This window comes from Biomphalaria glabrata, chromosome 5 (assembly GCF_947242115.1).
Source record: "Biomphalaria glabrata chromosome 5, xgBioGlab47.1, whole genome shotgun sequence".
Lineage (NCBI taxonomy): Eukaryota > Metazoa > Mollusca > Gastropoda > Planorbidae > Biomphalaria > Biomphalaria glabrata.
The window spans coordinates 14,629,506-14,656,439 of record NC_074715.1 but is presented as its reverse complement, the minus strand read 5'-3'; the positions used below and the strand labels follow the sequence as shown (position 1 = coordinate 14,656,439).

Sequence of the window (26,934 nt, the reverse complement as noted above, 5' to 3'; positions counted from 1 at the left end):
AGTCAAGACACTTACTCTGACTAAAGGCGCAAGCAGACCTGCAGGTAACTCATAGTAAGGAACTGACGGAGTAAGGTCAAGGTCCACTTGAGGAATAATGGCAGCAAGACCTGGAGGAAGAGGCCCCAATGGTGGAAACCCTGGTGGTGGCTTACTAAAGTCTGGCATGGGCAGGAGCCCACCAGGCAGACCTTGCAAATCTGATGGTAACATCGCTGCGAAGACAAAGATGTAGGTTACAAAAATAAAAGAACAAATTTTATTACATACACAGGAAAACAAACCATGCTACTATTTCAATCATTGTATAAAATTGACATAAAGTGTTTGATAAATGTCATTACAGCTTATTTAAAGCATCAGCAATGAGTAAATTTACAAGACAGGTATGATAAGGGAAACAACTCCAAATATTTGGAGATTAGCAGGTGACAATAGGCTAGAGGCTAATATGAATGTAGTTTTTCATATTATATTAGGAAAATTGTGACTATAGTTAGCAGTATTACACTTAGAATCTTGAGTCTCTATCCACATGACTTGAGACACAGAATACAAGGTATACCAATAAACAATGAAGAAGATTTCTAATTTGACTGACCCATATTAGAACCATGGTTGTACTCAAACTGCTGTGGTTGCTGAGGCTGGTGATGTAGTCCACCATACATCCCAGGGGGTCCACCATTTTGGTTGTAGCCCTGCAATTTATAAAGACTAATGAAAAATGCCTCTTTTTATCTAGCTATATCATCAAAAACTTAAGGAAGTAAAAGAAGAAAAAAAAACAACTTTAAGTCATCTTACTTGTTCTGGCACACTTGGAACATTAGGTGGTGGAAAGGCCAGCAGACCTGGGATCTGTCCAACCATATTGCCACCTGGTATTGGATTAAAATCGCCAACATCTGGTGGTGGCCCATCTAAGAAAAAATATTATTCTTTTTTTTAACTAGGTAATTGCAATTCATTTTAAAAAGTACATACCAAAGACTCACTCATCAGAGTCTGTGAAGCAGAGAATTTAATGAGACAAAAATTTCAAGCTGGGATTGAGTAATGTATATAAATAAATGTAGGTGGATAAAATTCCCCCCCCCCCCTCCCCCTCTCCATCTAATTGATTAAGCAGTTAAAATCATAAAGGCTAAAGATTGTAGTGAGAATTAAGATAAATAATTAAATTCTGTATTCTTTGCTCAAAAAACAATATTGCATTGGAAGTGCAGAAGATAAGTACATATACATTGAACAGTATGTTATTAACTTACCAGACTCAACCTTATTGAGCTTATTGTGCAGTATGCAATTTTTCTCATTGACAGAAATGGAGTCATGAAGTTTTTCTGGGCCTCAAAGTTAGTATGCATGTGGAAATATTCATAATGGCGACATACTAAAGCCAAAAAAATAAATCTGAACATCCCAATGGCATGTCAACATGTGTGTTTGAGAGGAAGGGTGCAGATGAAAAAAAATGGTGCCCTATCCAAATCATGCACAACTCTTTATAGTCTATTTGCTATCAGACTCTCCCTCGAAGGTGGTAGTACTTCATGAAGGACTCTTGGGGTCTTAAGCTTTCAGTCTCAACTCCCTAAAGGACTAGTGTTGAGGCTTTTCTTATCTTATCTTAGATTAGAAGAGACTAGATAAGGCTCAAAGTGACTCCCACAGATTTTGTGATCCATTCAGCCTCAGCTGTATTGAGATTGGTGAAGAGCCATTGCTTCATTCTTAGCCTGTGGGAGGCTTAGGTATACTTTTAAAATATTAAAGGGAAAAAAAAAGCATTAAAGCCTAAAACGTACTGTTGGTCTGTGCAAGCAGAACCTGCAACTGCTGTTGGGCTGTGGCAAGCTGAACATTCAAATGTGTCACAAAGTCCTGATGCTGTTTCTCTAGATTGCTATACTGCTGCTGGATAGCTTGAGTGATAGCAGTGACTGCCTGGGCATTCTCTGTGATTAAATTGGCCTACAAAAAAAAAGGATGATTAATTGACGTGAAAAAAACAACATTAGACATATATAATATAAAATTATCTATCTTATAAAATACAGACGTTACTTCAAAAAAGAAATTGTATGCCAAAGAGAATGAAAACATCTTTTAAATAGATTGTACTTATATTTCTAGACAAAAAAACAAAATAACAAACAACAAATTCTGTATAAACAAAAACATTAACATCAGAAGATGAAAAGCAAAATTTCACCATCTTCATACTAATAGCACAAACAGTGAACATAAAGACAGTGTTTTACCTGGTAACTAGACAAAGCCTGGCTAGGATCTTTCATTTTCTGTAGGAAGAAATAAACTTCCATTAAAACGATATATGAATATAAAACAATGACATCCCTTATTTACCCAATTTCTGGACTAGGTCAATTCCTGTCACATTATGGACAATATCAAATTAAGTGACCAAAGCTTTAAGGCTAATAATAGTGGAGACATCAGATCTAAGAGGAAATGGATAGGGAGACTCATGATCAGTTTGGTAATGTTCCTACAAGTCTAATCAGTTGTATACCAAAGAAAGACAACTCACCTCAAGTGTGTCTGGACTGAAATACTTGTTTTTCTCCCATAGATCTAGCAACTGAGAATACAAATCATTAGTAGAGAAACAACTTGAAATAGTTTCAAAATATAAATAAATAAATGATGAACAGTCAAAACTCAATTGTATTAACATTCACAGAACTGATTCATTGTAATAATGATATTTCTGATGCTTGATTTATTTAGCTGTTCACCAATCAGCTTGATCATGTGTGCAATCCATCTGACAACACATATGACATAATATCTCAAAACTTGACTTTTTTTCTCTTGTATCGGTCAATAGTTCAAGGTCAGTTAAGGTAACCCTTTTCAGACCTTGTGGTCTATGGGAGCAGATGATGAAAAGCTCATCTGTTTACATCGCTAATGGTTAACGAGGATAACATTTGGCTAGCACAATGATTAGACGCCTTTACTTCTCAATGTATATCAGGTACCCATTTCAATATATGTCAGGTACCCATTTCAATGTATATCAGGATTTCAATGTATATCAGGTGCCCATTTCAATGTATATCAGTTTTCAATGTATATCAGGTGCCCATTTCAATGTATATCAGGTTTCAATGTATATCAGGTGCCCATTTCAATGTATATCAGGTTTCAATGTATATCAGGTGCACATTTCAATGTATATCAAGTACCCGTTTGTTTTTGATGAAATTAGGGACATCCTAAAAAAGGTCCTGAAGTTCAAAATGCCAGTGTCTTTATTGGGGTTTGAACTTGAGACCTCTTAGGTTTGTAAGCCAAGTGTTTTACTCATCAGTTACCATGCACTGTATTAGTAAATTGGTAAAAAAAAAAGTACTATGTCTAAACACAATAAAAAAAAGATAACAGAAATGTATGTGACCTTATTCAGTTTCTGTATTTTGTCCTCATCAGCACTCAGACTTGATGTACAGAACACAGGCACCACCACAGTCTCTAATGCAAGGCGGAGATTCTCAACGCTACGACGTACACTAGAAACCCAAAAAATAATTATACAAAATAAATAGTTGCTTGTTTTTTTTGTAAGACTAAAAGTTAAATCATCTATGCCAATCAAAACATAATGGGATTGATAAAAGCACAATGAAACAATATCATCTGTGCATAACATAATTTAATTAGATCTGTGCACAACATAATTTAACTAGATCTGTGCACAACATAATTTAACTAGATCTGTGCACAACATAATTTAACTAGATCTGTGCAGAACATAATTTAACTAGATCTGTGCATGACATAATTTAACTAGATCTGTGCACAACATAATTTAACTAGATCTGTGCACAACATAATATAACTAGATTTATGTGCAGTGAGATTTTCAAAAAACAATATATGACATGATCTATGTCTAACAAGATCTATAACATGATCCATACATAACATGAGTAACAAGATTGAAGAGAGTAGGAAACAAAACATTTTGTGTTTGTAAGAAAACTTACCAGTGGTGCATAACATCATTGATCAAATAAATAAGATGGAGTCTCAGCTGAAATGGTGCCTCTTTGGCTGTGATTCTGTTAAAAGACACAAAAGTTTAATCAAAACTTAGCAACACACTGCAAGTTGCTGTAAATACAATATAGTAGATTTCATAGTGCTAGCATGAAACAGAGTGACAATTTCGTCACACACTATAAAAATATCGTGCACACATTCTCAAAATGTTACACAAACAGAAAACAAAGGACCAAAATGACTAAAGAGCTGGGAATGTGGAAAGTTTCCTGCTTCAGTTGCACCCCTTTATGTAGACTTCCTTTGGTTCAACTGAGCAGCGGTGTGAATGCTTTCATGAATCAGGGGACATAATCAGAGGAACAACATGAGAGAGAAATCAGACGGCATTTATTCGTCACTATTTTTTTCTCCAGTGATTTTGGTTTTCATAAAGTACTATTGATTTTAATATTCGAAAACATTATATTCTGATTCATTTTAACATATGTGTTCAAACTAGAAACAAATCCACTTAGAGGTTAATTTATTGTTTTATTTAACTCACTTCAAGGAGCTAATATAGTTTAATGTAGCTGAAATTTAAAAAAAAAATTAAGTTGGTTATAAAAGATAATGTCTGCATAGAAAGCCTTACCTTTTTAAGAAGTACTGGGCAATGGCATGACAGAACTTTTCCGAGGTTGTTCTCTGCATGATCCAATTCTTACCAGCCTGAGGAAAAAGAAATCAAAACCATGAACTTCAATCAATTATTTTCCAAGATTATTATTTTCAAGAGCAGTATCAATTTACTATAAGTTCCTTTATGGACCTTAATAATGCTAAGCAAACTAGATTGCAGGTTTCCCATAGTAATGAATGTCAATCAGGCAAGCCCATGACAAGTTTTTAAGAATGAGGATAAGAAATGCAGAACAGAAAATTTCCAACCACTTATGACCAATCTGCTCGTAAGTGTCAGAGAACTCTATCCTTTTGTATTCTAACACTGGTGCCTGTAATATGTAAAAAAAAATATTACCTTATAAAATTAAATTCAAAGCTCTATTCCCATTACCACATGTTTGTGTATGGGTGTCTAAAAACTGTATTTTATTGTTTTTTGTTGTTATTATTGTTGATTACTTATGACTCTGCATGCAATCTCTAGTATAAACCCTCAAAAGTCCAAGGCTAATCAGAATGTGTAGCTTACAATCATTTGTTCATTTATTTTTTTTAACAAGATCAGTCAAAATGAATAGCTAACTTTTTTTTTATTCTGAGCACTGGCAAGACTTTAAAGAGTTTATAGAAATTAATTCTTCAAACAAAACATCTTGTAGTATAGCAAACCAATGCATGAGATTCTGACTTAATATTTCTGACAATTAGAAAAAAAAAGGTTTATCACAAGTTGAATAAATAGGAAAGAATTCTAATATTCATTTACACTGCTCAACAAAAGGTTTTCAGAAGTCTTCCACTAGAGAAAGGGTTATGTGGGAGACAGGAGGGGCAGGCAATAATATTTACATAAGACACTGGGGCTGCTTGGTCCCAGTTGTTCAACACACAGGTAAACCAATTAATTCACTAAGTGGGGGGGGGGTGCACTGAAAGGAGGAAGAAAGAAGACAAGGAAGAGCTACATTTACTACATAAAGAAAGGGGGGGGGAGTGGTAACAAACAGCTTCAAGTCAAGGCCCTGATGAGATTTACACTGACACAAGGATGCAATGGTGGAGACACAGAAAGGGGAGGCAACAGGTAAGACAGCAATGACTAGCTTGAAATTTTTGGTTGAAAGTGCAGCAAAGGTCAAGGTGATTAAGGCTTTCCTGAAAAACACCTATAAATGAGGAGAGAGTTCTGGAAGGGGGTGGCACAAACTGTTGAGAATTTTAAAAAAATCAAACAAAAACTTTCAAGACTCCTAGTTTGATGGCCTTCCTGAAATGTCTCAACAAAACAGCTCCTTCCTCCTCCCCCCCCCCCCTTCTAGTGATATTAATGTATATAATAATACTAATATCTTAGAAAAATGAATGCAAAGAAATCTTTGAAACACATGATGGGTTGAACATCAAAAGTGAAGCTCCTGAAACAAAGAGCAGCCAAAGACCTAGCTATGACAGAAAGGTTGTACAAAATTATGCTTTGGAATGTACAGTTCAGCACATTCTTTCCTTGTGGATAATTACAGTATCATATTTTAGTGTTGTTGTTTTTTTTTTCTTCACATTTCCATGTTTAATAAAGAACACAAGTTCAAGCATAAATTAAAAATCTGAACTAAGAGAATTGAACTTTTAGAAATGAACACCTTAGAACAAAAACTTAAATAAATAAAAAAGGAAAGAACAAGGCAATAAAGGAATGAATCTAAGAGGCTGTTAACAAATACAAGTGTAGGTTAGTCACTAGTTAAGACTTATTCCCCTTGGGAGAGGGAGTTATTATTATTGTAATATATTATGTTAAGTGGACTTATGGAAATGAATATTGTCTGTTACTCCCAGTAAAAATGTTGGGGTTGTTATGTAGTTTATTTACCAAACAGAAGCCATAAGTGTAACTCTAAAAGCACTTTAAAGCATAAATAATGTATTAGTTTAAAAAAAAATAATAATAAAAAAATTGACTAAAGGAATCAGCATAAAAATGTAATAATAAAACCAATTAGCTGCTCTATTACCTACAAAAGCACGGAGGCAGAGTGGTAAAGCGCTTGGCTTCAGAACCAGGGTTTGGGGTTCGAATCCTGGTGAAGACTCGGATATTTAATTTCGGGATCTTCAGGCGCCTCTGAGTCCACCCAGCTCTATTGGGTACCTGACATTAGTTGGGGAAAAGTAAAGGTGTATGGTCGTTGTGCTGGCCACATGACACCCTTGTTAACCATAGGCTACAGAAACAGATGACCTTTATATCATCTGCCCTATAGACCACAAGGTCTGAAAGGGGAACTTGCCTTTTTTAAAATTACTTACAAAGGGCATAAACTGGGTTTAAGTGAGATGAACACAACTAATCAAGGGGTGAATGAGTGACAGGGACATGAGAGGGAGGCACTTTCACTTTAAGGGTTCTGGTGGATGAACAATTTAAAGTCTGGATGCCAATTTGAAATTCCTGTTCAAGTTCTTAGAATTATAACCTAGTTCACACAAATGGAAGAGAGCATGGAGAACACATTTTTGTTTCTCAGTTAGCCACCTTATGACCAGTAGGTTGGACAAAGTGAACTAAACTTGATCTATTGACCACTTTAACTGTCATTTGACCACCTGTTAACTACTTCAACTGATATTTGACCTCCAAACTGTTGACTTCAACTGACATTGGACCTCCTAAATGTTAACTACTTCAACAGACATTTGAATTCCAAACTGTTGACAACTGACATTTGACTCCCTGCCAACTACTTCAACTGACCAGTATTGCATCCTTGGTGCAGGACTCTATAATGGGCTGCACCACTTCATTACACTCCAGCATGGTGACATCACACTCCGACAGCAGCGAGTTCAATTTGTCATCTAGGTTCTGCACTATAGTTTCTTGGATCTGGTTCTGAAACAACATTGGCAGGTAAAAGTATAAACAATTCCATTCTGTTACATGCTGACTTGTAGATTAAAGTAAAGTTGGAACAAAAAAAAAGTCCTACCAAAGATACTTATGCTAAAAAAAATTAATACAATTTATATTTCTTTTAAACCTCCCCCCTCAGAGGTACCCTAAAGATCCCAAAAGTAAAAATCCCAGTTCAGAAGCCAAGCGCTTTACACTCAACAACCACGCTTCATTTTTCTTTTTAATACATCTTCATAAAATGTTTGCCTAGACATTGCACATTCCTAACCAAAACATCAAAGAATTTATTTCACAAAATTGTTCTTCTAGAGCCTCTGTTTACCATCTAAAATTGAAAATATTAATTCCCTTATGTGATAATTTAATGGTTATAAAATTGATGTTAAAACTGTCTCATTCAAATAAACGACTTTGTCCATAAAAAGTGTTAAAATGTGAAATAGCTGTCCATAAAAATGAAACAAAGGGAGACAAACTGTGTTCAACTGAATTCATTATGAATGCCCTTGTTCATTATGAATGCATAAGTTTTAATCTATAGTAATAAGGGGAAAGGTTAAAGTGACCCGCCCTCCAACACTGACTCCATAATTAGGATCAAGTGTAACTACAAGTCCTAACAAACCTGTTGTTGCTGCATCAGGGCCTGATATTGAGCAGCAAGGTTGCTTTCACTTTGAGTCACCTGGTCCTGGATGTGGGCCTGGAGCTGTACTATCTGAGCCTGGGCCTATGGTAGGTTTTAAAAACAACAACATGAGTCATATATAAATGAAGATTGAAAAGGCCAGTGAACTTCTATGTAATAATGTGCGTGTGCGAGTGGATACCCATACTTCACTACACTGAAAATTGTGTATATGTTGTTTCCTTTCAACAGAATCCTTTTTTACAAAGCTTATATCAACTCACTCTATCTGTCTGGTAAAAAGTTTTAACATGTTATTTCTTCCACACCCAATCTGAAATTTTGCACAATTATTTATTTTACCTGATAACACAAGAGTAAAAAAAATAAAAATTAACCAATTAGTTAATTAACTATTGGTAAGTAATTATTTTGTTTGGTATCTTGAGCAAGGGAAAGAAATTGTATTTGATTGAGGTAGTGGTATATGCTGAATTAGTCATCTTTATAGGTTGCCGCTTTAAAGTAAGTTTGAAACAAACAGTACATAACTACACAATCTTCTATTTTCATAGGCACCTCACTAGCAGTTTGGTCAGTATGTCGGCTTGAGTCATGAGCTCCAATTCAGATTGTTCCCCCCCTTTTTTTTATAAATGCTTTTAAAAAACTAGACTCTAGATCCAGTCCTTATCTTGAGAACTTAAAATTGTAGCTCTTAAAGATTAAATATTTATGCTTTGCCTCATCCTTATCCCATCCTTACATCTTATACAAAAACACAAAGCTCCCTTTCCCTCCCAAAAAAAAAAACAAAGGCCAAAAGTCATGTTAAGTCTCTAGAGAAACATGGCCTAAAGCTACTTTGACTTTCTAGAGAAACATTGGCTTAAAGCCACTTTGAGTTTCTAGAGAAACATTGGCTTAAAGCCACTTGGAGTTTCTAGAAAAATATTGTCCTAAAGCCACTTGGAGTTTCTAGAGAAACATTGGCCTAAAGCCACTTGGAGTTTCTAAAGAAACGTTGGCCTAAAGCCACTTGGAGTTTCTAAAGAAACGTTGGCCTAAAGTCACTTGGAGTTTCTAGAGAAACGTTGGCCTAAAGCCATTTGGAGTTTCTAAAGAAACGTTGGCCTAAAGCCACTTGGAGTTTCTAGAAAAGTTTGACCAGTTTCTTTTACTTGTGCTATTTGATCCTGGACTGGATTTGTTGGTGGGGGCCACTGCCTTCCTGGTGGCATCAATGGCTGGAGCACAGCAGGGGGCAGCAGCTGTTGTTGGATGTGTTGTTGTTGCTGCTGCTGTTGTTGCTGCTGTTGCTGTTGTTGTTGCTGCTGCTGTTGTTGCTGCTGCTGACTTTGATTCATCTCTGTAGGAAAAACAATCTAATTAATTTACAACAATTAATAATGGCCCACTTCATTTAGGACTGAGTTAAGAAGTAGTCACTTTGTCTGACCTACTCCCCACCTCAGTGTTTTGGAGCCAAGATTTGTCTGACCTACTCCCCACCTCAGTGTTTTGGAGCCAAAATATGTTCAAAAAAACGGCTCAACAATACCCCTTGGAAAATATCATCCTTGAAAGTAGATGAATCTATTTCACCTACATTATGCCACTTTTAACCTCGTGTGGAGTTTTTGATCTCCCATCGAGCGCCTCCCCAGGTGGCGGATAGGGGAATGCCCTCCAGATATGGTGGGTACCGGGGAAATAAAATACCCGGGGTGGACCAAAATCAAACCTGCTGCCTTGCAGGAAGTGGAGGGATCCACAAAGGCTAGGGCACCTTACCCGAAAATAAAGGCAGCTATCCAGAGAGCTGAAAGGGGCAGCCCCCCAGATGGTTATGCACAGGGCTAACAACTCTGTCATATAAAAAATACTGTTACGAAAGCTAATACACACAAGAAAACCCGGACAGATCTCAACGGAAAACGACCTAGGCCTGGAAAAGGACATGATTTTTGTTTTGCGACATGGAACGTGCTAAGCCTTTATAGAGCAGGTGCGCTAGCCCAACTTACTGAAATGTTAAAGAAATATAGGATACCCCTTGCAGCCCTACAGGAAATCAGGTGGAAAGACTCGGACATTCTCAGAACCAAGGAGTATACTATATTTTATAGTGGTGGAAGCACTAACAACTTAGGTACAGGTTTTGCTGTTAAAAAGGAAATGGTAGGCAATGTCATTGGATTTAAACCTGTAAGTGATAGACTCTGCTAACTACGTTTGAAAGGAAAATTCTTCAACATATCATTTATCAATGTTCATGCCCCTACTGAAGATGCAGATGATAACACAAAAGAAGCCTTCTATGATGGACTGGAAAGAATTTATGATGAAGCGCCAAAGCATGACATCAAAATAGTCCTAGGAGATTTCAATGCAAAAATTGGAAAGGAACCAGCATTCAGACCAATAATTGGCAAAGAAAGTTTACATGAAGAGACCAACAATAATGGCATAAGATTAGTGGATTTTGCATCAGGAAAAGGAATGTCTATCAGCAGCACAAAATTCCAACATAAGAATATTCACAAGGTAACCTGGATCTCACCTGATGGCAACACCCAGAATCAAATAGATCATATACTCATAGATAAGAGACATGGATCAGACATACTAGATGTAAGAAGTTTCAGAGGAGCTAATGCTGACTCAGACCACCTACTAGTAAAAGCTAAACTTAGACAAAGAATAAGTACCATACACAATTACCAAAGAAAGAGAGCACAGCAATATGATAGTCAAAAACTCACATAGGATCCACTTGTTGCAGAAACTTATAGAATGGCACTCCAAACACAACTAACAACATTAGAAAAGGACAGCGAAAATAACATAAATGAGCATTGGGAAATAATAAAGCATGCTATCAAAAGAACAGCAGAAGAGGTAGTTGGATTTAAACAAAAGAACGAGAAAATAGGGTGGTATGATGATGAATGCAGACAAACTATAGAAGAGAAGAACAATGCCCGAATGATAATGCTACAGAGAGAAACCAGGAACACTAGACAGCAATACAATGAAGCAAGAAGAAGGGCCACAAAAGTTGTAAGAAAGAAAAAACGGGAATGGGAAAAGTCCAAGATCACTAAAATTGAGGAACTAGCAAAGGAGGGAGACATGAGAGGAATGTATATGAAAATTAAAGATGAAAAGAACGGATTTCAAGCTAGATCACACATGTGTGAGAACAAAGATGGTCAGCTTATTACAGAAAACAGCAGGGTCATTGAGAGATGGGCTGAATACTTTGAGGAGATCCTAAATACCACTGAAGATGGAGACAATGGAGAATATGAACTGCCGCATGGGGGACCAGATCCCTTAGTGAACCCTCCAACACTCATTGAAACATCAGAAATAATTAGGACAATGAAGAATCACAAAGCACCAGGAGAGGACCAAATCACAGCAGAACTAATTAAATATGGAGGGAAAGACTTACATTCCCAAATACACAGACTAATATCAAGAATTTGGGAAGAAGAAGTAATACCAACAGAATGGGAAACGGCTCTTATAACCCCAATACACAAAAAAGGATCCAAGTTAAAGTGCTGTAATTACAGAGGAATCTCTCTACTAAATGTGACTTATAAGATACTGTCTAGGCTTATAACTAAGAGACTTGGAAAATATTCAGAAGAAATCTTAGGTGACTACCAATGTGGTTTCAGACCCAACAAATCCACAACCGACCACATCTTCACACTAAGATGTATACTAGAAAAATGCCATGAATACAACATACCAATCCACCAACTCTTTATAGACTATAAAATGGCTTATGACAGTATCAGAAGGAAATACCTATATGACACACTACAGGATTTTGGAATACCCAATAAGCTGACAAGACTTATACATATGACATTAAACAACTCAAAAAGCAAAGTCATAATACAAGGAGAACACTCACGGGAATTTAGGATTAAACGAGGATTAAGACAAGGAGACGCACTTTCCTGCATGCTTTTCAACTTAACACTTGAGAGGGTTATAAGAAATATACACATAAACACAAGGGGAACTATTACTAACTACTTCAGGAGAGAAAACATGGGTCCACAACCAACAGGGACGATATACAGCCAACCTCTACAATACCTTGCTTATGCCGATGACATTGCCTTATTGGGTAAAGAAACCTCTGACATCGCTAGAGCCTTCATACAACTAGAAGAAGCATCTCGACCAGCAGGACTTGAGGTCAATGACAGTAAAACCAAGTACATCACAATGACAAGAGACAATCAAACAGAGGGACAAAATATCAAAATCAAAGACCACGAATTTGAAAACGTCCAAACTTTCAAATATCTAGGAAGTACTATTAATTTCAAAAATGACCTAGTAACAGAAATAAAGGAAAGAATAGCAGCAGGCAACAGGGCATTTTATAGCACCCACCATCTACTTAAGAGCAAAATGATTTCAAGTAAAACCAAGAAAATAATATACAAAACTATAATAAGACCAGCAGCAATGTATGGAAGTGAGACCTGGACACTGACAAAGACATCTGAAAATTTACTTAACACTTGGGAAAGAAAAATCCTTAGGAAAATCTATGGTGCCATACAGGATGAAACAGGGTGGAGGACACGCACTAACCATGAGTTATATCAATTATATGAAGACCCACCAATAGTGAACGAAATAAAAAAGAACAGACTACGTTGGGCAGGTCACCTTGAAAGAATGTCAGACAACAGAGGGGCGAAAATCGTATACAGGCAAAAACCAAAAGGCAGGCGACTCAAAGGCAGACCCCGAATGCGATGGATAGATGACGTGGAAGCAGATCTGAAGCAGCTTGGGGTTAGGGCGTGGAGACGAAAGGCCCAGGAGAGATCTGAATGGAAGGATGTGTTAATGCAGGCCAGAGCCCTCCATGGGCTGTAGCGCCACTGGGATGGATGGATGGATATGCCACTTTGACGCTTAAAAGAAAATTATTCCTTTTATTTAGTATTCCCCTAAAAAATTTACGATTTCAATTTAATGAGGTCCATGTTTTTTTCAAATGATAAAGTAAAGACAAAGTGTTTTATCAAGTAAAAAAAAGTGATCTACGAAGTACTGACAACAAAGTGTTCTATTAATGTAGTACTGACAACAAAGTGTTCTATTAATGTAGTACTGACAACAAAGTGTTCTATTAATGTAATACTGACAACAAAGTGTTCTATGAAGTACTGACAACAAAGTGTTCTATGTAGTACTGACAACAAAGCGTTCTATGAAGTACTGACAACAAAATGTTCTATGAATGAAGTACTGACAACAAAGTGTTCTATGAATGAAGTACAAAGTGTTCTATGAATGAAGTACAAAGTGTTCTATGAATGAAGTACAAAGTGTTCTATGAATGAAGTACAAAGTGTTTTATGAATGAAGTACAAAGTGTTCTTAGAATGAAGTACAAAGTGTTCTATGAATGAAGTACAAAGTGTTTTATGAATGAAGTACAAAGTGTTCTATGAATGAAGTACAAAGTGTTCTATGAATGAAATACAACTATGTTCTATGAAGTGCAGACAAACACCAATCATTACTCCCACGCACTTACTGGCTATCTCTGAAGCCACTTTAAACTTGTAGTACGTGTAAAATTCACCGCCAAACAGGAATGCAAATTTCGGATTATCTTTCTGTTTCTGTTTGGTCATCTCTTCAAACTGGGGGCCATTGCGGGCCACAAAGTTGGCCAGCTTGTCAATGATGTTTTTCATCTCAGGTTCTGAAGAAAGTTAAAAAAAAACATAACATATTAGAGAAACTTCCAACAAAGTCTAAATTAAAACATCACCAGTGGAAAAGAATAAGCTTAAAAGTATATCACAAGTCAGTAATTCCAGTTGACAAAACTCAAGCAGTAGAGTCGAGCATGTTTAATCCAACATGTGGCTTAGTCTGATCCAATACTTAAGTACCAAAACAAATTATATTATATGATCAAATCTGGCTAATCAAACCAGCAGGTTATTGGGGAAAAAGTGATGGGGTCCCTATGTGGTCCGATCAACTGGATTTGACTCTATTAAAATCATTAAATTTAGAAACATTCATGAGGGGAGGTAATCATATTCACATTATTTTTGTTAACTGGGGAAGAAAAGTGACAAAGATAAGGAAAAAAAGCAAGGAGTTAATTAGAATGTGTGTGTGTGTGAATGCTCCCTAACCCCTTTTTTTTCCACAAATGCTTGCCCACACACTAACTAGAAACCAACTGACACAGCGATATTCTCTGACCATGTGTTTTTAATGCAGACCATTGTTGACAGCTTTACGACAGCGTTTCTCAAACCGTAGGGGGGGGGGGGACACAATGTCGAAACAGGAAAATGGGGTGGGGCACTAGGCTGGTGAATTTATTTTTAAAAAAATCTATTGTAGTTCTAAATCAATGTTTATATATTTAACAATTTTCAAAAGTTAACATATTTGTAAGTAGCAATCAAATGTATGAAAGTTTTTTTTGTTTGTTTCATTTCACCCTTGAAACCAATCATGACATTACTGTGTACGCTTACATACAAGGAGCGATCTACCAGACCCCCCAGCACCTGAAGGTGGCGAGAACAAAATGTATTCTCATTTAGGGGGGTGGGGGCGCCACCGGTAAACAAAAAGTTTGAGAAACACTGACTGTACACTTCTGTCATCACTAACTGTTCACTTTTACGCTCTCCCATTTGGTAACTACTGCAGAACGCGACCTTAAAGTGTGCATCACTTTCCTTCAAAATACGTCCTTGAAAATAATCGAGAACCCCGGCCAATCAAAGATCAAGTCGTTCATTACTCGCCTCGACCAATCAGACTTCAGAGATCATGTCCTTCATTACCCTATCAACAGATAACATTGGTTACAGATTGGTTTTTCTTTGTGTTTTTTTTTTTTTTTTACTGTTGGGGAAATTGGAAGATAACAGAAAAGATTAACAAGTGCAGTTTTCTGTTTGGTTGCAGTTCTTCGTGTGTTTGTGTGTGCGCGCGGCGAGCCAGTAAATGTAGGCTATTCAAATAAAAATGATATATGTAAGCGTGGGTCTTACAACGTGGGCAGATCAGTTACTTAATAACTGTACAAGGCAAGTGACACAAGCGAGGTAAGTTAAGGCCGCATGTCCTTGACAATGTTAGTGCTTCGGGACTAGGACGCCTTGAGGCACCAGCGGTCAAAAGGGCGCCATTAGAATGTAAATTTTTATTTTTTTTAAATTAGCCAAATTCAGGGCTAAGGGTATATTCCTGGGGGAAAAACACTCTTAGTAGAAAACAAACCACGCCCCATTCTGGACTGTGTATTAAACACATTGTATTTAGATCTAGTTCTATGTCAAGTTAACAGTGTATTTCATACGAAACAATAAGTCTTCCTAGAGTTGATTTCGTCACACTGCTGAACAGATTTAAAAAAAACAGTTCCCATACATTAAGGAAGTGTGTATGATAGTGGGCCGTTAGTTTTCTCATCAAAATAAACCCTACAACATAACACGCCAGACTTAAGGTCAGATACTAGGTGACAGCTCTAGATACCAAGTTTGTTTTGTACGTGTTATTAATGGGCATATATCTCTCTACAGAATGCTGTTCACGTGATAATGTGCATAAGGCTATAATTGGGGGTGGGGGGAGCAGAGAACTACGTTACAGTTGATGATAGATGCTCCTCAATCAGCAGCTACATCAAAACATCAATGTGATGACGCTCTCACTAACAGCTCGTTAGCACTGGGACATCCATCCAGCGATAATGAAGGATAGCACCATAGTGCGACTCAACATACACTCGGGCCTTTTGTGTTATGGATAAATATATGCTGACCACGCACTTATCTTGCAGAGCGAGGGAGGAGGAGGAAAAAAGAGAGGGAGGAGGGAGGAGGAAAAGAGAGAGGGAGGAGTGGAGAAGAATAAGAAAAGAGAGAGGGAAGAGGATAAGAAAAGAGAGGAGTTCTAATGAACGAAAGACAAAAAAAAATGTGCTTCTCATTTTTAAATTAACAAACCAGCTTCGCCCGCTAGATTTCTGCTTAAATTATTAACAAAAACAAAATGTATTTTAGAAAGTTTTTTGCTAACCACTCAGTCAGCAACGCGCTTATAAATTTGGAACAGCCAATATTAAGTAAGTAAATCAGCCAATGAAATGCCATAGTAAGTGTTTTCATTTTACTTTCAAACCAATATGTATTTTCACATTTCTAACATTAAAGGTGTGCTCACGTCTGCTAGGAGGCAGACATAGTTTAATGTCTTCTTAAGCTGACCAATTGTTCTCATTGTCAAGGACACTTGTCCAGGTGGCCATGACAGTTGTAAAACCACACGTTAAATCAAATTAATCAGGAATTAGAGCCATTCTGATTGCCAGTACGAGTTCTTTGGTCTCCCACTTCATTCCTCATAGTTTTCAATTACTTTTATCTGGCACATCTTTCCATTCTATAGCAAACGCTGTGCTCTGTGGCTCACTTTATTCCTCATAGTTTTCAATTACTTTTATCTGGCACATCTTTCCATTCTATAGCAAACGCTGTGCTCTGTGGCCCACTTCATTCCTAATAGTTTTCAATTACTTTAGTCTGGCACATCTTTCCATTCTATAGCAAACGCTGTGCTCTGTGGCCCACTTCATTCCTAATAGTTTTCAATTACTTTAGTCTGGCACATCTTTCCATTCTATAGCAAACGCTGTGCTCTGTGGCCCACTTCATTCCTAATAGTTTTCAATTACTTTTATCTGGCACATCTTTCCATTCTATAGCAAACGCTGTGCTCTGTGGCTCACTTCATTCCTAATAGTTTTCAATTACTTTAGTCTGGCACATCTTTCCATTCTATAGCAAGCGCTGTGCTCTGTGGCTCACTTCATTCCTAATAGTTTTCAATTACTTTTGTCTGGCACATCTTTCTATTCTATAGCAAACTCTGTGCTCTGTGGCTCACTTCATTCCTCATAGTTTTCAATTACTTTTATCTGGCACATCTTTCCATTCTATAGCAAACGCTGTGCTCTGTGGCCCACTTCATTCCTAATAGTTTTCAATTACTTTTGTCTGGCACATCTTTCCATTCTATAGCAAACGCTGTGCTCTGTGGCCCACTTCATTCCTAATAGTTTTCAATTACTTTAGTCTGGCACATCTTTCCATTCTATAGCAAACGCTGTGCTCTGTGGCCCACTTCATTCCTAATAGTTTTCAATTACTTTAGTCTGGCACATCTTTCCATTCTATAGCAAACGCTGTGCTCTGTGGCCCACTTCATTCCTAATAGTTTTCAATTACTTTTATCTGGCACATCTTTCCATTCTATAGCAAACGCTGTGCTCTGTGGCTCACTTCATTCCTAATAGTTTTCAATTACTTTAGTCTGGCACATCTTTCCATTCTATAGCAAGCGCTGTGCTCTGTGGCTCACTTCATTCCTAATAGTTTTCAATTACTTTTGTCTGGCACATCTTTCTATTCTATAGCAAACTCTGTGCTCTGTGGCTCACTTCATTCCTCATAGTTTTCAATTACTTTTATCTGGCACATCTTTCCATTCTATAGCAAACGCTGTGCTCTGTGGCCCACTTCATTCCTAATAGTTTTCAATTACTTTTGTCTGGCACATCTTTCCATTCTATAGCAAACGCTGTGCTCTGTGGCCCACTTCATTCCTAATAGTTTTCAATTACTTTTGTCTGGCACATCTTTCCATTCTATAGCAAACTCTCTGCGCTATGGCCCGAGCTCTTTTGTGGACATCTAGAGGAGGGGAGATCCAATAGGTTTGTGTGCTGCCTTTAGGCGTTCATTAAACACAACGTGGCTCGAATAAGGATTCGAACTCGGGACCCCTCAATAGGTAGTGTTAGACACCTTATTTATATAGGTTAGTTATTTTAGTTATTTAGCGACGCACCATAGTAGACGCATATTGAACGGGACTAGTGACGTTTGGGATATGTTGGGTTAGAGACCGGAAAATCAGTTAGCGTTAGAACATTCCAGGGTAACGACGTGTTTAGTGACAGAGACTTCTACTGTGGCCTTTTATCATAATAAATATATATTAACTTGTTCATCATCGTTGACTACATCTCTTCACCTGTTACAATCGATGTGCCAGTTCTTGTTTGTGTTGTTGGTCAACTACACGTAATACACCCGAACAATTACACCCAAACGATTGCAGAGTAATTGGTTGACTTCAAGACAGCCTGAACTAGCAACATCACAGTGGCGACCCCGAACCTCGAAGCCGGACCCCTGTTGAAGCCGAACATCGAACCGGACCTCGAAGCAGAACGTTTACTCAGGTGAGGGTCGTGCACTCGAAGATATAAGATTTCATCGGAGTACGGCTGAACACAGCAGTATCACAGAGTGACTTTGTTCTAGATCTACAAGCAGTCGTCGCCTGTTTGATCGCACGTTCAACGAGCCGTTAACTCAGGGTGACCTTCGTCAGGACCGTAATCATCGCAACGCCTGATCTTCATATGCTGAACCGACCTACAACCAGAGAAACCGTTCATTCATAACGGGTGAGAGATCGTTAGTGAACCTGTTGGACATATTTTTTTCTTCGTCATAGGAGCCACATTGAGTATCAAGTTTTACCTCGTCAGTTTCGAGAAGGACAGTTTGCCCGCTGTCAGAAGTATTGTGAGTACTACAAGTTTGGTAGCTAACTAAATCGAAATCGCTCTGTCGTCTTACCCTTGGAGAGATTCTTGTGGAGCAGTTTGCTCATTGAACCGGTTGCTTGCCACGTTTATAACGGTCACTGTGTTTAACCTTTGGAAGGTTAGTGAAGTAATCTTTATCAGTACTGAACATTGATCTATCTAGTATTCGTCGGTCTAGACCATACCTAGACTTGTTAGCAGTGAAGTTGTGGAAACAGCTACATCCACTTAATTTCGTTGAAAACCGTTAGTCGTATAACGGAACGTCGTCGGAGGTGACCTTGGTCTCACCTAGTCTACATTGGACAGTTTGGTCTAGTGAAGCAGAGTACAACAGCAAACTTCGTCGTACTACCAGAGTAGCAGCAGAAGCAGTGAACTATTTTAGAGAACCGTTATTCGTCAGCCCAGATCAAGTCATCGTCGAGAAAGTCGTTATTCGTCAGCCCAGATCAAGTCATCGTCAAGAAAGCCGTTATTCGTCAGCCCAGATCAAGTCATCGTCAAGAAATTCATTATTCGTCAGTCGTCCAGATCAAGTTGCCGTCAAGAGACTGTTATTTGTCAGTAGTCATCTACACAAGTCAAGTCATCGCCAGAAGAACCGTTAACCTATTCGTCAGTAACTGTGTACACAAAGTCGTCGGAACTACACATACGGTCATCAACAGTCGTCGAAGAAACTGGAACATTTTGCTGTGGCATATCAGGACATCTGTGGCATTACGTGGGATACTGGTAGCACCGGAGAGCAGAGTCAGAACTGGAAGAGAGGCAGTGGAATTTGTTGTGATCTAACATATTCGGGAGTCCGAACAAAGGGATCTTTCTTATCAAAAGCTAAGTGCCATTTTTCTTATTAGTATATGTTTAGATTGCCCTTAGAAATAGATTTTGTCTAAATTTGGTACGTTAGCCTGAGTAAAATCAGGTGGTGCGCCTTAAAACCCGTCGGGGTAGAAGACGTAATTTAGATGAAAAGCTATATTATACGTTTAGGATTGTAATTTGTTTTGTTTGTGTAAACGTCATATCCGTTGTTGCCTGGTTACTTCGTGACGTTATCATTGTGTGCCATATTGTCACATCCCAACCCATAGTGATAGTCTCATTTAATTATTTCATTTGTTTATATTATTTTAAATTATTTATTTTTATTAATTTAATTAGATCTGTATTTTTTTTTTCACTTAATGATAGAAAGTGCGGGTAGGATTCTTTCATTGTGAATCAGACTAAAATAATTTTAGTTTGAGCGGTTAAAATCAAATATGATTTTGCCATGAGAATAATGCCGAAACTGGCTATGTAGTCAAACACTATCGTCTGGCTAAATTTAGATCTGCAAATTGTTGTACATCTCTTTGGTACAATTTAATCATCTAGACTCTAATTTGAAATATTATTAATTGAAAGATGAATGAAGGTAGTACATTCTAGATATATATATCTTGTTGAAGATATATTTGACATTGTATACACATATTTGTTTCGTATGGTTAAATAGAACCATAATCTAATCTAGATCTAGACTCTAGACAGTCCTTGAATTTACTCTAGACACTTCACTGTGACTTCAGTCATACCGGATTTTAAAATTGATCATAGTTATTCATACTAGATCTAAAAGTCATAGTGCTCTTGATAACTATAGATCTAAATAGTATTATTATACATACTATAATATACTAGATTTAAATTTGTGTGTAATACTGGACCTAATATACAGATTTGAATATAACCATAATAACTCAGACTAGATTTACACATTTACTAAATCTATAGATAGAGACATAACATTTAAAATTTGTATAAAAGTGTGGAAAAACATAAATATAAAATAAGTTTAAAGTATAGCCATAACCAATATAGGCTAAGTAAAAATATATATAAAATATAAAACACAATGGCTACATCATCATATGTGGACCTTAAGGAGGTTAAGGAAACAGCTATGCAGGATGGAAAGGCCATGGAGTTAAAAGGAAAAGACTTAGCCGCTTATGTACAGCAAGTTGTGAGGGAAGAAATGGAACGTCAAGATAAAATAAGAAGGGAAAAAGAAGAGATAGAAAGACAAGAAGAACATCAAAGACAAGAGATAGAGAGGCAAGAAAGGATCAGAAAGGAAGAATATGAAAAGCAAAAAGAAGACCAAGAAAGGCAGAGAGAGCATGAAGCTAAAATGGAGAAGATGAGATTGGACGCAGCACAAGCCAGAGCCCAAACTGAACAAAGAAATAACACAAATAACTCAAATAATTATACCACTCAAAGAGACAACCCTAATTCACAGACATGGCTAAAGAGAAAGATACAAAGTTTTGATGAACAGAAGGATGACATTGGTGATTTCCTGAAAAGATATGAGGCAAAAATGTCTACATTTAATATGCCTGAAGAAGAATGGTCTGAAATACTGATAGACTTTGTTCATGGTCAAGCTCTAACAATATGCCAAAATCATGACCATCATATTGATGATAGCTATCAGGTTTTAAAAAGAGAGTTATTAAATGCATATGGTCATAATGCTACAACTTTTAGAAAGAAATACTTTGACAATATACCATCATTAGGAATAGAACCCCAAACTACCATTAATATGGAAAAGGATTTTTTCAATAAGTGGGTAAAATTAGAAAAAGTGAATAACTCTTATGAAGGATTAAAAAATTTTATTCTAGTGGACAACTTTGTAAATAAATGTGATCCTCAGTTACAATCTTTTATTAGAGAAAGAAACCCAAAAACTATAGATGAAATAACAGAAATAATGAGAGTATACAAAAATGCCTATCCAAATAAACCATTTTCTGATAGGGATAAGAGCAAAGTAGATTTAATAGGATACACCAAAGAAAATGTTGATAGAAGTAGAAATAGAAACAGATCAAATAGTGGAAATAGAAAATATAGTGAAATAACCTGTTTTAAATGTCAAGGAAAAGGTCATATAGCAGCTAACTGTAGAAGAGGGAATAGTAGGTCTGGAAGTAGAAATAGATACAATGAACAAAATAACAATAGATATAGGAGTAGAGATAGGAATGACAAGGGAAATTATAGATATAGGAGTTACAGTAGGGAATACAAAAATAAAGGTACAGATAGGGTATATTTCATGGAAGGAAATAGGAACAATTTTGCAGTGTACCCAGGGTTTGTAGATAGAATTCCGGTGGAACTAATCAGGGATTCAGGTTGTAACACTTTGGCAGTAAAAACTAAATTTGTCAAACCTCATTGGTATAAAGGGTTTACTAAGAAAGTAGAATTAGCAGATGGCACTGTAAGGGAATTTAAAGCTATAAGGGTGTACATTGAAACTCCATTTTTCACTGGTTATTGTGATGGCATTGCAATACCAGAAATGAGATATGATATGTTAGTAGGAAACATAAAAGGAGTTAAAGAATGTTCAAGAAAAGAATTAGAAGACTGGCAAAACAAATACAAAAACATAAGACAAAATCATGGAAACATAGAAACACAAAATATAACAAGTATGGTAATAACAAGATCAATGGATAAAAAAGATGAGAAACAGGAAAATACAATAAATGTAATAAGTAATGATAAAGAAAAAGAAACCAGTAATGTAATACAAATAGAAAATACAGATACTAAGGAAAGAGAGATAGAAAATGAAACACAAAATAGTCTTGAAACACAAATATCTCAAAGTGAAAAAGAAACAATACCCAAATTTGCATTAGAACAAATGAATGACAATATTATTGGGAAAATTTATTCAAGAATATCAGATAAAAACAATAATAACCCAATGGAGAAATTTTGTATAGAGAATAAAATATTATTTAGACAAACAAGTAATGATAACAAGAAAATAAAACAACTTGTCTTACCACAGAAATATTGGAAAGATGTTTTAATCATGACACATGATAATAATTTAGCAGCACATAGGGGAGTAAAGAAATGTTATAGGAATTTGTCAAAACAAGTATTTTGGCCCAAAATGAAAGCAACAATCAACAAATACATAAACTCATGTGACATATGTCAAAAGAGATCTAACAAAAGCCTAGTGAATAAGGCACCTATTCAAGAAATGGATGAACCTACAGCACCATTTCAGAAAGTATCTATTGATTTAATAGGTCCTTTAATTCAAACTGAAAATAATAACAAATACATTTTAACAGTAATAGACATGTTTAGTAGATATCCAGAGGCAATCCCATTATCAAATACAAGTGCAGAAAATATCATTAATGCCATAACTCAAAAAGTAATTACAAGACATGGTATACCTAAAATTATATTGAGTGATCAGGGATCTCAGTTTAAGTCAGAACAATTTAAGAAATGGACTAAACAATACAATATACAACACATATACTCTTCGGTTTACCACCCGGAGAGTAACGGTTTATGTGAACGATATGGTGGATCATTAAAAAGATCACTAACAAAAATAATTCAGAATAATCAGAACAAGTGGGATCATTACATTAACTATGTACTATTTGCTCATAGAAACAACATCCATGAAGCAACACAATTTTCACCATATGAAATAATACATGGAAGAAAACCCAGAGATGAATTAGATGTTTTTAAAGAAAATCTAATAGGCAATGAGAATAAATTAAATAATGACAGTGAAACAACAATCACAACAGAATTGAAAGAAATATGGACTCAAGCATATAACAACAATAAGAAGTACAAACAAAGTGCTCATGAGAATATAAATAAGAAAAGACAATTGATAACACTAGAAGTAGGAAACAATGTATTAATATTGATAAATGACCTGAAAAATAAAATTGGTAAACAATGGAAAGGTCCATTTAAGGTGATAAAACAAATTAGTGATGTGAATTATCAAATTGAAATAAATGGGAAAATTAAAACATATCACATAAATAATTTGAAACTGTATCATGATAGAGAAGATGAGTTGATACAAAACATTCAGGAGGAAATAGAAAATAAATTTTCAGAAAGAGAAGAATGCTTGATGATAATAACAAATGAAAATCATAATGAAAATGATATTAAGGAAATACCTGTAATAGAAACAAAAGAGAATCAAACTTGGCAAAAGATTAATCTTAATAATCTAACTAAGGAAAAGTCAAAAGATATAACTAAAATAATACAGGAATACAAAGAAATTTTTTCCAGCATACCAGGAAAAACTAATATTATTAAACATGACATTAAAGTAACAGACTCAAAACCTATCAAGCTTAAGCCATATAGAATACCGCTACATTTACAAGACAAAGTAAAGAAAGAAATAGACAATTTACTAGAATCAGGTATAATTGAACCATCAACATCTCCTTATGCTTCACCAATTGTGATAGCCAAAAAGAAGAATGGAGATATAAGGTTATGTATTGATTATAGGAAACTTAACAACATCACAGAATTTGACCCATATCCAATGCCAAATATAGAGGATATTTTACATAAATTAAATGGAGCAAAATTTTTTACTAAATTAGATTTAACTAAAGGTTATTGGCAAATACCTTTAACAGAAAATGCAAAACCTTACACAGCATTTGTAACACCATATGGTATTTTTCAATGGAATTATATGAGTTTTGGATTAGTAAATGCACCTGCCACATTTAATAGAATGATGAACATGATAATTGGAAACAAAGAAAATGTTATTTGCTATTTAGATGACATATGTATTTTTAATAATAGTTGGGAGGAACATTTGATAGATGTAAAAGAAGTATTCAAAATAATAAAAGAAAGTGGACTTACAATTCAAGCAGAAAAAGTAGAAATAGGATTGGAGGAAATAATTTTCTTAGGACATAAAGTAAATAACAACATGATTAGCCCTATTGAAGATAACATAAAGAAAGTACTTAATATTGAAATACCTACAACAAAAAGACAAATTAAAAGTATATTGGGAATAGTAAATTATTACAGAAAGTTTATAAAGAACTTAGCAGAAATAGTGAATCCACTAAATGACTTACTTAAAAAAGGAAAACCTCAAAAAGTAGTTTGTAATGAGGAATGTGTGAAAGCTATTGACAGAATTAAAGATGTTTTTAGTCATGAACTAATATTAAGACTACCTGATAAAGACAAAATATTTTATGTCACAACTGATGCATCTGGTAATGCTATTGGTGGTTGTTTAATGCAGAACTATGATAACTTACATCCTATATTATATGTAAGCAGAAAATTGTCAGAGGCAGAGAAAAAATATAGTGTCATTGAAAGAGAAGCCTTAGCTGTAATATGGGTAATTACTAAGCTAGAGAGCTATTTAATAGGAAGGAAATTCATTTTATTAACTGATCATAAACCTATTCAGTATATACAGCAAAAGAGCATGAAAAACAGTCGTGTTTATAGATGGTTCTTAGCACTACAGGAGTACAAATTTGAAGTGAAAGCTATTAGTGGATCTGTGAATATTGTAGCTGATCTATTGTCTAGAATGACATTGAAATGAAATACTTTTGTAAATAAACTATGATTATATTGAGTATGTAATATATATTAATATATTGACACCATTTATATGTTATGAAAAAGGGAGATAAGTAAATTTGATGTTAAGCATTTAAAAGTAAGTATGGATATATTTTTTTTTGTGTGAATCATTTCATATATCATTGACGAAAGTTAGTTCTATGGAAAAGGGTGAGTATAAAAGAAAAATGGACAAAAGCGTATAAAAGGGTGGTAAGAAAAAATGTATTGAATGTGTAAATAAAGTTTGTAATTGTTTTTTGAAATATTGTATTTTATCAGATTACTGCCAGTGAAGAACATTTGAGATGTGTAGGACATGCCCATAAGATGCCACATTTTCCTCCATGATGAACGGTGTACCAATGAAGATGATTTTGGAATGTTATGAACTGTTATGAACATTGAATATGAGGAACTGTCAAGATGAAGATGTCAAGATGAAGATGTCAAGATTTTATGTTTGTGGTCTTCCCCTTAAATTGAAAATGCCCTCGTAAGACTTGACAGTAGTGGAAAAATATTGACATATTTTTTTTTCAAGGGGGGGAGGAATCTGTTAGACACCTTATTTATATAGGTTAGTTATTTTAGTTATTTAGCGACGCACCATAGTAGACGCATATTGAACGGGACTAGTGACGTTTGGGATATGTTGGGTTAGAGACCGGAAAATCAGTTAGCGTTAGAACATTCCAGGGTAACGACGTGTTTAGTGACAGAGACTTCTACTGTGGCCTTTTATCATAATAAATATATATTAACTTGTTCATCATCGTTGACTACATCTCTTCACCTGTTACAATCGATGTGCCAGTTCTTGTTTGTGTTGTTGGTCAACTACACGTAATACACCCGAACAATTACACCCAAACGATTGCAGAGTAATTGGTTGACTTCAAGACAGCCTGAACTAGCAACATCACAGTAGTCAAGCGGTTTCTGCCACTTAGTCACACATCTATTACAACAACCAGTGAGTTGACCGCCTAGCAACGTCCTTGACAAAGGGGGAGTCTTTATTGTGTTTTTTTTTTAATTACTAACAAACAAAGACAAACAAAGTGATGGAATGCGTCTCGCAAGGTTAATGTCCTCTAGCTGCCCATCAAATAACTGAGCACACAAAGAGGCCTTGTTCTACCTGAAGGCAGCCATCAGGAACTGTCAAGTCAGGCGTTTAACAACCTTCCCTAACCCTCCCCGTCTTCCCCTTAACAAACATCGGGTCCATTTTCTAGATTGTTACATAACTACGAACCGTTTAAAAAAAAAGGTGGAAAGTGTCAACTGGACTGCAGCCTATTAGTTTCCATGAACAACAAAAAAACGAACATCTCCAATGTTAGAATGTATGCTCTATCTATCTGTTAGAATGTATGCTCTATCTATCTCTACATCTCTGTGTATTAGGAATGCAAGTAGGACGCATTCCTCTAGGCTTAAGTCATAGGCCAACAATTTATCATTTAAAAAAAAAAGGGCTTT

General features: G+C 35.9%; 1 protein-coding gene and 1 long non-coding RNA gene across 2 annotated transcripts in view; one reads left to right on the top strand and one right to left on the bottom strand.

The window, feature by feature from the left end:
- Positions 1 to 26,934, bottom strand: part of LOC106066481 (calcium homeostasis endoplasmic reticulum protein-like) — a 59,350-nt gene that overhangs the window by 5,216 nt on the left and 27,200 nt on the right. Inside the window, exons 2-14 of the mRNA XM_056028695.1 lie at positions 13,834 to 14,004; positions 9,428 to 9,615; positions 8,244 to 8,348; positions 7,457 to 7,594; positions 4,673 to 4,749; positions 4,020 to 4,094; positions 3,431 to 3,542; positions 2,558 to 2,608; positions 2,268 to 2,306; positions 1,812 to 1,977; positions 808 to 923; positions 602 to 701; positions 16 to 215 (exon numbers count right to left, since the gene is read on the bottom strand). Coding sequence (XP_055884670.1) covers positions 16 to 215; positions 602 to 701; positions 808 to 923; positions 1,812 to 1,977; positions 2,268 to 2,306; positions 2,558 to 2,608; positions 3,431 to 3,542; positions 4,020 to 4,094; positions 4,673 to 4,749; positions 7,457 to 7,594; positions 8,244 to 8,348; positions 9,428 to 9,615; positions 13,834 to 14,004 — 1,538 coding nt within the window. The remainder of the gene's footprint in view (positions 1 to 15; positions 216 to 601; positions 702 to 807; positions 924 to 1,811; positions 1,978 to 2,267; positions 2,307 to 2,557; positions 2,609 to 3,430; positions 3,543 to 4,019; positions 4,095 to 4,672; positions 4,750 to 7,456; positions 7,595 to 8,243; positions 8,349 to 9,427; positions 9,616 to 13,833; positions 14,005 to 26,934) is intronic.
- Positions 16,736 to 26,216, top strand: LOC129926211 (uncharacterized). The gene is made up of 2 exons (XR_008777854.1): positions 16,736 to 20,383; positions 25,729 to 26,216. It is a non-coding gene; the product is annotated as an uncharacterized LOC129926211 (long non-coding RNA).